At 40.1% G+C, this 15,924-nt stretch overlaps 1 protein-coding gene across 11 annotated transcripts in view; it reads left to right on the forward strand.

Moving 5' to 3' along the window:
* Window positions 1-15,924, forward strand: part of IQCD (IQ motif containing D) — a 54,592-nt gene that overhangs the window by 14,370 nt on the left and 24,298 nt on the right. For 6 of the 11 annotated variants that reach the window (XM_069214543.1, XM_069214539.1, XM_069214550.1 and 3 more), the window contains one exon: window positions 9,553-10,715. In XM_069214543.1, coding sequence (XP_069070644.1) covers window positions 9,612-10,715 — 1,104 coding nt within the window. In that variant the 5' untranslated portion in view covers window positions 9,553-9,611. Of the gene's footprint in view, window positions 1-4,252; window positions 4,324-6,530; window positions 6,618-9,552; window positions 10,716-15,924 lie in introns of all 11 variants that reach the window. The other 5 variants (XM_069214547.1, XM_069214545.1, XM_069214548.1 and 2 more) reach the window with 3 other exon arrangements.

Here is a 15,924-nt window from a genome sequence, read left to right on the forward strand (position 1 = left end):
ATTCCCGGCATATTATCGTTCTCATTAATGGTCTGTACCATTGGTTTGAACGAGAGTGCAAAGAGAAGAGGTGATATTGGGCAGTCCTGTCTTATTCCCCTGGCCAGCAGCATTGTCCGTTTCCTATTTTGTTTTAATTTTTGCTTGTGGTAATTTAATATTAGTCTTGATGTATTTGTTTTTTTGTTCTATAGAAAGGCCCAAGTCAGTCCTGTCCAACACTTTAGCACTTTATACAAATAGCTTCCCACAACTCTGTCAAATAACTTTTTGGCACCAAGTGCAATGACCACCAGTGCGAGTGTTTTTTTTTTTTTGTCTCCTACATCTAACTTCGGCTACGCTAGCTTCACATTGTAGAATGTCATTGTTTGTTTTTTAAACACGATTGATATTAGGAGACCAATCTGACCCATATTTTGTCTAGCCCAGGGACGATGGTTTTAGTAAAAATCTTGACATCCATAGTTCAACAGTGCTACTTGCTTATTTGAACTACATAGTTGACGATTTTTATCTGGTTTCAGGATTAACATTAATTTTGATTCCATCATAGATGGAGTAACTGAACGAGATGTCTGGAAATAATAAAACATGGTAGACAGCAGTTCTACCAGAATGCCTACATATGCCTTGTTACGTGTTTTCCCACACCCTCCAGTCACAGGGCTGTGCCCATGGGTTTTAATATAATTGCATTTTATACTTGTTAAGGCACTGTTGGTTCCTCAAGGGCATCTATAAGGTTAGGCTCTATTCTAGGAAATTCAACTCTAGGTAAATGTTGCTCTTGTTCTTCTTCTGTTTGTTGAATGTGGTTCCCGGTTTGTATTTTCTTAACTTTATAGGCCAGTAACTTATTAGCTTTATCTTCCTTTTTCATAGTGTATTTGCTGTGTATAAATTAGTTTGTACACAAGGACGCCCATCAATAGTCCCCCCAATTCCCCTCTCACTTTCTGAAGTTTACTATACCTTTCAAGAGAGCAGTCCTACCTGTGTTGCTGCTGTAATTCTATAATTTGTTGTTCTAGTTCTGATTTCTTCATTTCAGCTACTCTGACAAATTGAATAGTGTGTGCTACAAGTTTTCCTCTGATAATTGCCTTCGTGGTCTCCCATACCAAGTCCAATGTAGTTTCCAATTCTGCATTTTTATTAAAATAATGGACTTTTATGAATAGTATGTTTTTTCTCCTCTGGGTTTTCTCCTTCTCAATTTATATGTTCTAATAAATCAATCAAAAGTGAATATGTGTGATTAACAGAATGCACTTTTAGGTTATATTATTATGTTCTTCAATGTGACAATCAAGCATTGTTTGACTATATTAACAGTACCTAATCTAGGTGCTGACTGTTCTGTTTTACATTACCTGTTATTGATTTCTGAAGAGTTTCTGGAAGGTTGAAAATTACACATCTCGTATTGTTGTTCTTTAAAGGTACTCAGTCTTGCTCAATGAAAATGAACAGCAATCATATTGGAGTGTTTCCTCCTGTTCATGCTTTTACTAAACCTTATTGCTGTCATTTTGTTTGCCTTTTTGTGGTTTCAATCTATATTGTGTTCACTAGATTAAGGTTTAGATTTTTATAATAAATTCTTAAAATAGATTACTTGTTTTCTAGTGTTCTTGAGTGTTTTATTAATTAATGAAGAAGGGCTTGGGGTTCCACTAACTATCTTTGTAATGTCTTACAGAATTGATTGTTACTAGAAGCACCTCTCAGTCAAATATTGTTCAGTGGGCTGTGGGGTGGTTGCAGTCCAACTGATTTTCAGACTCATGTTGGCATATTAACTGAGTCCTTAATGATGGAAGGTCTAGAAAATGGATCTCTGTAGTTCTAGAACAATTTAGAAACCTACCAGGCCCTAGGCACCCACCCACAAATGCAACCATTGACTTACATACGTCCATGTAAAAGGTTTCCTATTGTTAGGATCATATATTGAAAAGCATGCATAGGTTTCATTTGAATTGCTAGACTACCTCACACCCCAGGTACCGGTCTCTCCCAGTTGGAGCATTCATGTGATTCATATTGATACTCCTTTAGTTTTAGTTTTTTTGAGGGCATTGGAATGGGTCTGGGTGAGAAGCCAATAAGATTGTAAGTTTTTTTTATCATTACTCTGCAAATGGGTTCCTGTAGGAACACTACATACATTTATTTTACTTGAAGCTAGTGTAAGGGTGCTGTGTGCTTCATTGTGAAGCAAAGGCCCTGAATATTCAGGGAATCAAACCGGAGACTATCCTTTGGAAAATCTAGTTTGACTACTTCACATCCAACCATTATGTTTTCACCTTTAATACTGTGGTGTATCTGATTGTGTAATGAAACTCATGGTTCCCTATTATATTCAAAGGGAAATTATAACAAATCTTAATGGGGACAATCGACTTAAAATATGTACAAGGAATAATGTTTCATGAATACGAAAATGGATAATGGTAGTGTCATCGTTTGCCAACCACCAGAGCAAGATGTAAGGGAATAGATAAGCAGAAGAGGAGGGGTAGGTTTACCTCTAAGGAGTTAAATATGTCCTCTTACCCCCTGCCCCGCAGTCCTTCTTTGCTTTTAGAGTAAGTCAGGCTCTCCACTTAGTGAAGAGTATTTAATATCGCAACAATCCCACAACATAACTTGAACATTCAGTTAAACCTGTGACATTTTTTGAGTCATGGGTGAGCAGCTGCTTGGAAAAAGGGGACATTTCCTATAGGAACATATTGTAGTTTGTTAACCATTCTTTAAATCTATTTAAAAGGACACCTTCTGTTAGGATTCTAGTTCATCCCTCCAGATGAAGCCGCTATCATCATTTTGGCTTCTTGGTTCACCTCTCAACATTCTGCTCTACCGCTTCTTGATCTCTAGGTTCTTCATTCATATTGCAGGATGGGGGCTGTGCCCACCCTATTGTTGCATGCCATCAGAGGTTCTAGATTTAAGATGTTTGACAATTCAGCCATTATTTTTTTGGAGTGATGTGGAACTTTGCCTGGCTGACTTGTCATGCCCACTCCCCTCATTGGCAGACTTATGTTGTAATGTTGCTGGTATATCTACATCCCCCAGTGTGTTGGTTCTTTATGCCTGCTGCATGTATTATATTTAGTTTGAACAGGGTAGGGTAAGCAGTACCTAATAGTAATATATGTGTGATATCAATGTTGTTTATTGCTTATAATTGGTACAGTGATCAGATTTTCAGTGACCACCTCATTATTTTATTTTAAAGACGGCAAGAATCATGGGTCAGACATCAAGACACTGCTGAACAACACAGACTTGATTAGGAAGGAAATAGATGGGGGACCAATGTGGTCCCTTTACATACATATGATTGCATTCAAGAATCAGTGAGAGAGCTATTAGATGCAAATTGCTACCGGAAAGTCACAGACAAACCTACAAGGGATACGCACGTCATTAAAAACAAAACTAGAGGAATGGTACAATAAGAGCTTATTGACATGAGAAGAAAAGAGTTACCTTTACATCGAACATCCTACCATGGCCACATTGTAGCCCCTTTCCAAGCCCATTAAAAGGGATTTCCTCCTCCGAGACGTCCTATTATTGCAGGCATTAATTCAATCTGCTCACTCACAGGGGAATTTATAGACTACCATCTGAAACCATTATTGAAGAATCTTTCATTATACATTCAAGACACTAAAGATATCCTAAGGAAGTTTGATAACATCATTTGGGAGGCAGACTATATATAAGCTACTATAGACGTAGTGAATTTATATACCTTTATTCAACTTCCAGAGGGGATTGTGGCAGTACAGAAGGCTCTTAATATTAAACCAGCACATTTTCTGAAATCATATAATATGACCACAAAAACGCTATCTTTTTGCCTATTTAACTACGTCTTCAGTTTCAACCAGGAAATCTACATGCAGCTACAGTGTAGTGCGATCAGAGCCAAATTTGCACCGCTGTACTCTTTTGTCACAGGTGAGGTAGAGAAATATTGGGTCTGAGACAAACTACTACTTACCCTACCCTGTTCAAACTATTTCTGTATTTGGGGGCATAAGGGTATTGCCCTCTCAAGTTATGCAAGGAGCATCATATACTGAGACAATATAAGTAAGGGTAGCCCCAAGATCTTTACCCTTCTGGATATTCTATGTATTATATTTACACTTTCCCTTAGTCGAGGGGTCTCTGTTTAAACGTGTGCCTTGTCTCAGTTAAATACTTTTGTTTACTGTTCTAGGTGATGGACTTAATGAGAGTGGATTTACTGTCCACTCTCATTCTACACACTGATCAGGAAAGGAAAAGTTGGTATGTAAGCATTTATTCTGGTATCACTTATAACATTTCACCTTTATATTTAAAATTATTTATCCCCCCTATTAGTTCCAAATGGTGATCTTTGTTGTGGTCTGCAGGCTCTCCACAAGCATGCCCCTCGCCATGCGATCGCGCAGCCCATGTGCTTGGCACGGGAGTACAGAAAGGCTCCTCACACCTTCATGCCACTGACACCGCTCTTTGAAGTTAACATGGTAGCCATACATGCTGTTTGCCCTTCGCCCTCACTACCACTGTGGATTCCCTCTTAAGTTCCTGTTGAGACATTTCACTCCAGCTCTCGAGAAAAGCTTTAGAGCGCTCATCTAAGTTCACAGCTTTTCTCTTGCCAGAGACCAACCTTTCCAGCATATGGTCATTGCCGCAACTTCTCAAACCAGTCTAATGTTAGGTGGCCAACTTAGTTTCTGCTGCTATTAGTCCTGCAGATAAATTTCCATAACTCCGTGAAAACGCTGCATGTTGGTCGCTAAAAAGCCACGTCCCCCACGTGTCCCCTTAAAAACAGGCTACAGAATCTCAAACTAGATCAGCTCTTTTCAGCGAGCTGTGCTGTTTCTTGCACCATTCTCCCAGGGATGCCATTCTTTCCTACATTAGGTAACATTCTATTCTAGTGTCATTGTTTTCTTGAAACAAATTGATAGTGGTATATACCTATATGCTGATGAAGCTCAGTTCTTTTTAACAATTCAGATGGTGTTCACGCCTACTTTGATCTGAAATATTTCTACACCAAGTCAAGCCAGGATGGTGATCAACAGGCACCTCCTGATCTGTAATAAAACACAACTCATCATTTATGGCTGAGAAAGTGACAGAGGCGGCGAGAGGAGTAGGGACACTTGCTCTCAGAATTCCTTTAGTAAGGCAGATTTAGGGCCTGATTTAGATCCTGGCAGAGGAAATACTAGGTCACAAACATGAAGCATATCTCGTCCACCATATTACGATCCGCTTTGGATATAATGGGATCGTAATAGGGCGGACGGGATATCTGTCACGTTTGTGATGGAGTATTATTCCCTTCCTCCAGAATCTAAATCAGGCCCTTCCAGGCACAGAGCAATATCAAATTACATACTGGAGTCTGCCGTTCCTTGGGTGAATTGAGGTTGCATCTATGTCACTAAAGTCGGTAGGGCTCTGCTTTTGCTGCCAGAAAAGCATACATCTTAAAGAGATTAACTTAGGTGCTAGGTTTTTAAACAAGAAACAATAATTCACCTAGACAAATCGCCAGGCAATTTTTTTTGTATTTTTGTACATCTTTAAGTATGATAAATTAATGTTTGAAACAGTCTAGAGAGGATCTAGGTTTGTGAATAAATCCCGAAAAAGAAATTAAAAAAAAAAGAGGCTGGCTAAATTTGAACAATTGTAATGAAATCTTGATCAATAAAAGTACAGGATATCGTTAACAGTGAAAACTGAATATGGCACACTGCTCAAAATGTGCTCAGCATGATAGTCCAGATGGAAGAAAATATTTCCTTTAAATTATTTATATATAAGTAATGGAGAAAAGTTTCGGAAAAAGTGAGTAGGTATTTTTTTTATTTTTTTGGATGGGCATCTTTGGGCCTCTGGATGAGAAATAGCTAATTTTGCCAGTTGGGTAGGTTGACATTTCAACTCTGTAGCAATAGTTTCTGAGCAGGCATCATGGAGATACCAAAATGCTTACCCCTTTAAAGTCTGGAGACAGTACCTAGAAGCACAGAGCCAATTTAAATTGAAAGAAGTAACAATTGCTTGGAAATGGGGAAAGCAATGTGCTTTGTGTTGTTTAGTCTGTAACATAATAGCACACCTCTTGCCTTGTAAAAGAAGTATGGGATAGGCCTGATCTGTGAAGGAGGTACAAAAATAAGACTGTAACTAGACCTGTGGGTTAATAATTACTGAGATTGGTGAATACTGTGGGCATGAGTCCAGGCTCTGTAATTAAGAAAGACTGAGCTGAGCACACAGCTCTTCAATAGAGTATTGTATAAATGAATATGGACGAAAGTCCAATGTTTGTGTTGGTAAGAGCAAGAAATAGTGGTTAATGGCAAAGCTGCGGTGGGCAGGTTTGCTAACGCTCAGCCATCATTGCACTTTATGATAGAAGAATTTAAAAAACGAGTACTGTGTTGGCTTGATGTATGCATTCTCCTTTGATGTCCTTCCAGAGACTGGGTGTGAAGAAGTGCAGTGCGCCATTCCTTAAGTTGAACGTGTAGCTGGGTGAGGATACAATGACACATTCGGGCACACAGGTACAGTCCATATCAGGAGTTAAGCGCTGACAAAGAGTCACTGAGAGAGCAGGAAATCAATTAACTTACCTGGAGCGCACATACAAGCAAAAGGAATTGGTACCTTTTATTGACAACTGTCTGCAGTCTGAGAATGAAGAAGCTGTTCTGAGCTTGAGCTCCTTAATTAGGAGGAGGAGAAGACATAGATGTTTTGGAAAGCATGGGGTTCTTGGTTGTCGGCAACAATGGGCATTCCAGTCTCCAGAGTCTTGGCTGTGAATAGAGCCAGGAAACAGTGGGGAATGCCTGGCAGATGATTGGTACCCTTCTTTGAAAATGGTTTGCGACCTGGTTTGTAGCACGCACTACAAAAACAATGCCTCGCTTTAAGTACGAGGTGTGGGTGATCTTGGATTATGTGGCAGATCCATTTGTGCATTCAAGGTATCCTAGCTCCACTTTCCCCTACAGGGCAGAGATACTGGTAGAGCATCCATTGGAAGTAGAGACAGCCACCTAGTGCTGCAGAGCAGGGACACAGTGGGAAGTGCCTGGCTGGCAAACACAACCAACCAAAATAAGTGTCCATAGCCTTAGATCTAATGCTGGCTACGATCCCCTGCAGAGACTGTGACTAGTAACACCAGCATCTGTAGTACAGAGACATACCAGGACACTGGCACTAGCGGTGACTAGGCGCGCTAGACCTGATTTTAGATTTTATTGATGGAATACTCGTAACAATGGTGACTGATGACAGTTGTGGTGACTGCTGGTACATTAAGGTGCTGATGGTGACTGTGGGTACTAATTGTAACTGGGATGGAATACCATTGAGGTGAGCCACTATAAGATCCTGTCATTTAAATAAAAACAAGCTCTACTGGAGGAGAAACTGCAGGCTAAACCAACACCTGTTTAAAACATATTTAAGGTTCCCTGTTAAGACATCTGCACACAAATGAAAAACAATCTATTTCCCTGCATGTATTTATTTTTTAAAACGGCAAAATGGCACTGAAATGAATCCGAGCCCCTTTTTCAGAGTCACTCCATGGTTTCAGTCATGATAATGTAGGCATTTTTACAGCATAGGGCTCTTTAAAAAGATACAGGGTTTTTGTAATGAAGCTTAACAGTGCTTAATTTGTGATTGTGGTTTCCGGTGCAGAGCACCGGCACTTATTTTTCTGCCTCAATCATTGACAGCGTGAGACACAAATGGGAAAGATGGAGGAAGAGAAAAACGAAAAGGCGTCACAATGGGAGAAAGCAGAAAGCTGCAAGAGTGAGCTAAAGGGGCGGGAAGTGGGTGTAAATGGATTGAAGAGGCCCGAGATGGCTTCAGGATTAGGCTGCCTCAGCATTCCGTGTTCGCACATTTAATTACAGCAGCCGAGTGTATAAGAGGAGGGCATTTGGTACCGGCACGTTTTTATTTACAAATCGAGCACTGGAGCTTACCTAGCTGAAGATGTTTCCAAGCTAATGTTTTTACACGAGTGTATTGTTTTTATTTGATATGGCAACACAACCCTCTAAAACCCTAGATATGTCAGTGTATAAATATAATTAAATACATGTTGAACTAGCTATAATCCTTGCAACTCCATTTTCACCAACCAAAAATAAGTATGCGTAAATACCATTTAAACAAGGAAACAAATATTGATAAATGAAGATCGAAATGGAAAAAAAAACACTAAACCTGGAGCCTTGCCTTCTAAGTAATTCCATTCTTTTGTGGTATCTCACTTGTACACCAGTGAGAACATGGAGGAAGAAGTGTGATATTTCCTGAAAAGTGAGGTGATAGAAAGGTTTGCCAGATGATTAAGATTATTGGATAACATTTATGCAAGACACTTCTTTATTATATTACAATTGACAAGACTGAATTGAATCATCATGCTTACTAGCTGTTTACGGTAGCTGTTCTAGGTAGTAAGGGACAAATGTACCAAACGAGTGCTACTACTAAAGAATTACCCATTGCTTCTTGTTCACTGTCCCCTTCCAGCCCACAGTTTATCTCTTGCCTCACTGTGCTTAGAGGCATTTATCTCTTGGTACTGAGGCTAAAGACATTGAGGCAAAGATTGCAACTACGCTCTGCTTGGAAGTTGTTCCGGATTTGCGCTTGCTTTATATGTGACCAGATGTGTGTCACTTTACGCTATGTACGCTTCATCACATCTTTATGTGGGTAAGCACACCAGATTTGTTTTTAAATGATTAGCCTACATGCTAGCTACTGGACTCTTTTTTTTTTTTTTTTTTTTTTTTTTGGTTTGGTTTGGGAATTGCCTCAAAAGAAACTCCATCTTTGTTGATGACAGTTACCAAGACCAAAGCCATGATATCTACTTTTCTGAATGTGATACATATCACCTTTCAGGAGTGCACATTTACCCCAAATTAACTTACACCTCTCATCTAAAACTAATGTCTGATATATTGCACATGACAGTACAAGCAACAACCTGAAAACTGGAACCCCACGTTCTAAAGGGTTCCTTTCCTGAAAGAACACCAATCCTATTTTTGTTCAAAACATTTTATGGAGTTTCTTTTCTTGATAAGACAACTTTTATTGCAACAATATGAATGAAGATATGATGCAGCTGCAATACAACCATATTACAGATGTGTCAAGTACCAAACCGATAAAGTAGATTTTACCCTATCAAATGCTTTAGAAACATGCGACTTGATTGTTCTATTATATTAGCAAGAACGGCTCAAATATTGTACTGCCTTTCTGTGACCCAACTTTTACCACTTGGGGACCATGGACAACATTTTTCTTCATCATGCATTCTAGTGCTGCTAACTGGTGGCCCACTATACAAATAGTATTGTACTACGACCAGCCTTAGCTCTAATCTGTAAATTAAGTGAATACGTTTGATGTATAATATTTAAGTTCTTTGTGACTTGTTTTTTCTTCTAGGAAAGTTCTGAAAGCAACAGGTGAAAAAGCCCCAAGCTGGTGACCCTACAGCTGTAGCCATGGCGACAGAGGTTGCACTTCCAGCTCCGCAAATGGCAAAATCATTGTCCCGCCCTTCTCTGCATTCTGCAACATCACTGACCCATTCCACCACACAGCTGGCGACATCCCTGGCTAGCTCACCTGTGCAGTCTGCGGCTTCATTGGCTCGCTCCGCTCTACAGTCAGCAGCATCTCTTGTCGGCTCTGCTCAACAGTCTGCAGCATCACTAGCTGACTCAGCTCCACGGTCTGCTACATCGATAACCCACTCTGCTACACAGTCTACAGTGGCACTGGCTAGCCCTGCCTTGCACTCAATGGCATCACTGACTTGGCAACAGTCGGCAGGGTCACTGGTTGGCTCAGACCTTCAACCACCAGAATCTCCAGCTCATTCTGCCCCACAGTCATCATCGTCACTGACTCACCCTTTAGCTGACCGAGACCACAGTAAGTCCAAGGAAGAAATTAAACATTCTCCATCCAAAGATGAGCCTATGAAGATGGATGATCTTCCACGCAAAAAACTAACCACCATTGAAACCCAGCGGGTTGTTGCTGTTATGGATGAGACCATCAAAAGTGTGGAGCTGGTGAGCCTTTTCTTATACACAGTTAAGAACCTGGATCGGTTTGGGGTTGTGCTAGGGTGTGAACTTTCTGGTGCTATCCGGGAGCACCAGCGGTTGCAAGATAGCATGCTCTCTCTCCTCAGTCGCATGGATAATGAGAGGGCAGAGCAGCAGGGTTCCCTAGAAGAGGACAAAGGAGTAGGGATCTTCTGGCAGATGGAGGAACGAGGCAGAGACAAACTCTCTCTGCTTCAACAGGCCATTAGCAGCTCAGTTAAGAACACTCTGAGATTGTTTCACACCAACCATGCAGCGGCAGAGGCCATTAGAGCAGAGGGCCATGCCAGGTCTGCTGCCATCAAAGATCTCATCCAAGCGCTTTGGGAGCTGCAAGGATTCCTATTTGAGAAGCTTCTCACAAGCCCACAGGAGCAAAATGATCAAATTCACCACTTAAATGAGCTCATCAAGAAGGACCAAAAGAATACAGACAAGATTAAGGTGCTGGAGGCAGATCTGGATGTCGCCATTAAAGATCGGGATGGAGAGGTATTACATGGGAATCTTTTGAATTGGGTGGATAGCAATTGGGGACAGTGGACAAATTGTTTAAACTGAGAAGGCCAGCAGCTTAAATGGGTCAGTACGTGGTATCCCTGGGCTCACAAGTGATAACGTATCTATGTTTGATAAAAATACATATGCCATTACAGACTTCATTTTACAGGTAACACAGGGAACTTCACCAGCATCACCACAACTGATGCTTCTGTAAGGCAGCGACACCTCAAAGTCTGCGAATTCTACTTTGTTCAGGCTTTGCCGTCCACAATGCGACCAGCATTGGATATGTTTTCCATGATTCCCCCCTCCCAGTACCTTCTCTTCACATATCAAGCAGGTTTACTCCGAGTGTAGAACAGCTCCATATACAAGTTCATAACGGTGCTATTCACATTTGTTCATCGCCTTTCCCCAACCCTTTATTTGCTCATGACTGTCTCCCTTTACGTCATTACAGGGCTAACTTTAGTGCTTCTGGCATTTAATGCAACCATATTTGTTGTCACCCCCAAGACCTCTTTCTGCACAGATTCCTCCCCTACCACCCTCCAACAGTCTCCCTCATCTCTCCATAGCCTCCTCTATTGCATGTATTTAATTTCTTCTGTAGAGTTACTCATCCCATTGTAGGATGTCAGAGCACGTTACATCACACTTATGCACGTATTATGCAGAGACAATGACTCATGTAGGTGTGTAAATCAATATATGAAACATGTTACATAAGACAATGAGGACAACAAGGTGTAGGAGTCGCATGTTATCCATACTGGTAGGAATTATGTGAAGAGTGCGTGGTCTGGAGAAACAAAACTAGGGATGAGATTTAAAATGTAACACATTGGTTGGAGTTGTCCTTACTAATAATGTATGACTATCTAAAGAAATTCTCTTTAGCAACCATAGAATAACGAAAGACTAGGGAAAACAGTAAGGTTCTAAATCCATGCCTTGCCGTTTGCATGCTGCTATATGAATCTGGTTCACAGTTCCCTGTACTATATTAGGATTATAATTTATGAACTGCAAGTAACAAAACGATATTTGTGACACAAACAGCAACCCACTGAGATATCTAGATAAAATACAATTCTGTGATCTGTGTGTTATACGTTGTGCTTTGTAGGAGGCACATTATCCCACTGTACTATTTTATGATGGGTCAAAACTTTGACTAGACAAAACCAAGATATCTCCCACAAGTGCATTAATCACCAGACTAATCTTGACATGTTTATTATCCTTTGAACATTGCTAGGCACGCAGGTAACTCTGCAGCACGTGCCTTTAACCCGATAAGATGTTTAAAAATGCCGCGTCTTCTGAGCGTTGCGCCCGGTGCAGTGTCACCGGTCACACCACGCTACTAAAGCCAACACTGCATCACTAAATTTGTCCTTCAATCTCAAACTAAATGCTTCCTCACCACCTCCACGCTTCTTGTGTCTCCTAAAAATTCAGATTATTTTGCCTGGGGCGTTCTGCCCCTCCTCAGCACGGCTATGTCTCCCCTCTACCTAAGCTCTGTGAACCCCACAGCTGCGCATCTTCAAAGCAGGCCTCAAACACCACCTCATGTAGCCCACCGAGCTCCTGGCTCCATGGTCCACATCTCCTGAACTGAGTGCTCTATGAGCATTTTTTAAATAAATGTATAATGTTAACTGTATCATCCAGAGCTAAGGTCATTCACGTTGCTAGATGTAACCTTTATACAGCATTTCTCGTTGAAATGCCCATCAAATAATTACACCCACATGATTCCCTCCTGACAAATGAAATCAAATGTTTTACTTTGGCATCTAAGATGCAAGTTATAATCAGAGTCACTGGTTTCTTAGGGAGTGTTTTGTTAACCAATGATGACCTATAGACGCCATATCACTGTGCCGCAAAGGGTTGTATTGGGCCAGTTTATTGTAATTACAAAGGGAAATGGCAAGTCATTCGATGCAGGCTGGGAAGATGCATGTTGCACTTCCTTTGCCACAGAAGGATGCCTGTCCTCAGAAGGATCATGGGGCCCGCCCAGGCCAGCTTTGAAGCACCTTTAAAGTGCCTACCCCCACCAAGCTAAAAAAAACATGAAATGGAGAACTTTGGTAAGGTTGCGGAAGTAAAACGGCTGTTCATTTTTTAAATACTTTTTGGCTGCTTGGAAAGTTGGAAAACCACTGATAGGTTTTTTTCTCATAACCAACTCAGCTCCCAATTCATTCAATTGAACGTTTTCGAAATCTTTTTGCATGGCTAAACAGGAAAGGTCTGATTTTCATGTATTTGATTACACTTCCTTTTTTTCTGCAGAAAATGGGAGTGAATCCTATCTGTAATTATCCTGAAAATGTAGCCTAGCACTGGTGCATCTTTACACAACACAGTTCTAAACTTCTATAAAGTGCTATCAAAAATGCCAAGTGCCTCGTTCTCAGTCAACTTCCCCAGTCTGTGCACCATAGGGAGACCGGTGGGTCACACAGAATCAGACTTGTGGTTCTGTAGTGCATAGTTAAGGTCCTGGAGCCCTTTCCATTCTTCAAAGAATAGATGTACAACCAACTGTTTCTCAATTTTAGTGCCCAGCTATTATTGCCCAGTGGAATGCAACTGTCCAGTGCATTAAAGCCCAAAGCGTCTCACTTACCTATGGCTCTGCTAACGAGTGCCCGGTGGGTAGTGAGATATATATCGGACCTGACAAAATCTGATACCTTGGTATGTGGTATTTAGCAGCTGCGATATAGTGTATGGCGAGTTAAGGCTTTCAAAATGGGGCATAGCATGGGAATGTTTGGTGTAGAAAACACCAAATGCCACAGGTCCTGGTATTTACCAGGCACCTTTCATCAGTAAATATCGACAATAAATATCAGAAGGTTTAACTGGCCGACACATGCTAGGCAAAAGTGCAGGACTGCCGCCTTTATGGCAACCTCTAAAAACTGTGTACAACTCCTAGTTCCGAACCATGTGCCCTGTTTGTACAGGCATCCGAATTTGCCGTGCTCGTTGTAATAAGGGTTTTGTACCTTAAACTGTTTCGTGAGGTGTTCTTTGAGGCGCACCAGTGGAAATCTCTGGTTGTGTAGAAAACGCCCAAGAAACGTTTTGAAGTTTCTTAGGTTAAACTGATTTCTAACATAGGTAGAAGTTTTGGATTTTTTTAATGAGAAACTCCTCTGTCTTTACTTATCAAATATCCCATTCACTGACCGCCTAATCATGCATGATTAAATTATTTTTCAAAAGTGGGGAGTGTTTTCAAGGCCTAATATCTGACTGCAATGTATTGTGGCTGTGAGCTTTTGTGTTTTGCTTAAGTAGTCATTATAATGATATTTTATGTTTATCGCCCCAGGATTCTCCATTTTTTAAAATCTTATCTGGGTAGAGGATGACAACAGGGAGCATGAGTCTCACAGGGGAGCACCCCGAACCTGCCTTATTTGTAAGACATAAAATGCGGGGAGCACCTGGGGTGTGGCAGGTTATGACTGGGGTACCCTCACCGAAAACCATAGGACATACTTGCGAAAACAAATGTTGCTGATGAGTGGGATCAATGTGTCTAGATTGTCACTGCAATTCTGTTAGACTAAGTGCTAAATGTATTTACGAGTAAATGTGTCAGTGGGGGGGGGGGGGGAGTGTGACTTTTTTTCTTCAATCAAGAATTATTATTTATGTGGTACCTTTTTGATTTTTTAAGATTGCATTTGTAAAGATTGAAGGCTGACATAGTTGTTTGTTCACACTGACCACTACATTTAATTTTACTAGATTCTGGTGATTGTGCTGTAAGGTAATAACATGCGTACATAGTCCATTAAACCGTGTACATATGGCAAAAGCAGTTTACGGCATCACATAACATATGCATGTGTACAAAGTTTATCTTAACTGTAACCCATCAAAAGAACAAAATACTTTTTCATCACTTAAATCTGTTTATTCAAGGTATATACAATTATAAATTATGTAAACTTTAGAAAAGGTTACATTATTACATGATTGATTAAAAAAAAGAAAAATCTATTCAAAACTCTACAGATTATTTCTTCATAAAGTGCCACATAATATTTACAAAGCAAACATCTGCTAAACAATCTAACAAGTAGATATAGTAATTTAGTATGAACTAAGAGTTCTTATACAAAACACGCATTTTCAGAACCATAGGAATATTTGCAATCCTTATGTGAAAAGAACTCTTGTGTCTCCAGTGATTTACTCAACATATCCACACCTAATTTTCAAAAGCAAATTCTTTTCACCTGGATTACAAATCAAATCATGTATATATTTTTTTTGAATACCAGTATAAAATGAGGTATATGTTTTGTAATTGCCTTGACGACAGAACTTTAAGACATCATTCCTTTCATGGTGCTTTTGACCATATTCACAGAGGTTCATTGTTAAATGTCTGAACCAATTCCAAAAAGTTAATCCACTTTGATCAAAATTGTGAATATTAACTAATAGGACTTCGAGAAGATTTTTATCATCTAGTATTCAACTAACTGTCATAGATGCTATTTCGAAAGTCCTGTATAAACAGAAAATCACTCATCCATTTCACAAAACACGATCCATTGGCAATGTAGACCAAAAAGGATCACAAATGATCTTGTTAATCATTAAATTTAATGAACATGGAAGTGACCACTGGTAATTAGAGAAGCAAAAATTCATTGTTATCTAAGAGTGACACTGCTATTCTAACTCTCGTTCAGCAGCCTTGTCAACACATACCAATTACACCCATATTAGCTTTTGTAATTCCACACGATTCAGTTAATAATATATTATGAATATTTGGTCTCCTGGGCACCATTTCTGTTTGAAATTTTATTTTCCATGTAGCTTCACTGAGGCCTCTATTTTAATTATTATTAACAATCATGATTTTCTAGTACAGTCATAATTAATACTCTACATGAACCAATGGGTATGTCTCTCTTCAATCGTCATGTGGAGTGTTTTAAGTTGGAGTACACTGGTAGAGCTGTTTGGGAATCTAGGTGCTGGAATAGCATGAGGTGTGAAAGTGAACAGGTCAGGATTGAGGTACAGTGGCAACATTTTATAGCAGTGACACAGAAGGAAAATCTAGCTATGCAGAAGTAATGGATTGAGGTACAAGAGGCTGCATGTGTTTCCATAAGGCCAAGACCGTGGTGCACTGGCAGAA

The sequence above is a fragment of the Pleurodeles waltl genome, chromosome 11 (assembly GCF_031143425.1).
Source record: "Pleurodeles waltl isolate 20211129_DDA chromosome 11, aPleWal1.hap1.20221129, whole genome shotgun sequence".
Lineage (NCBI taxonomy): Eukaryota > Metazoa > Chordata > Amphibia > Caudata > Salamandridae > Pleurodeles > Pleurodeles waltl.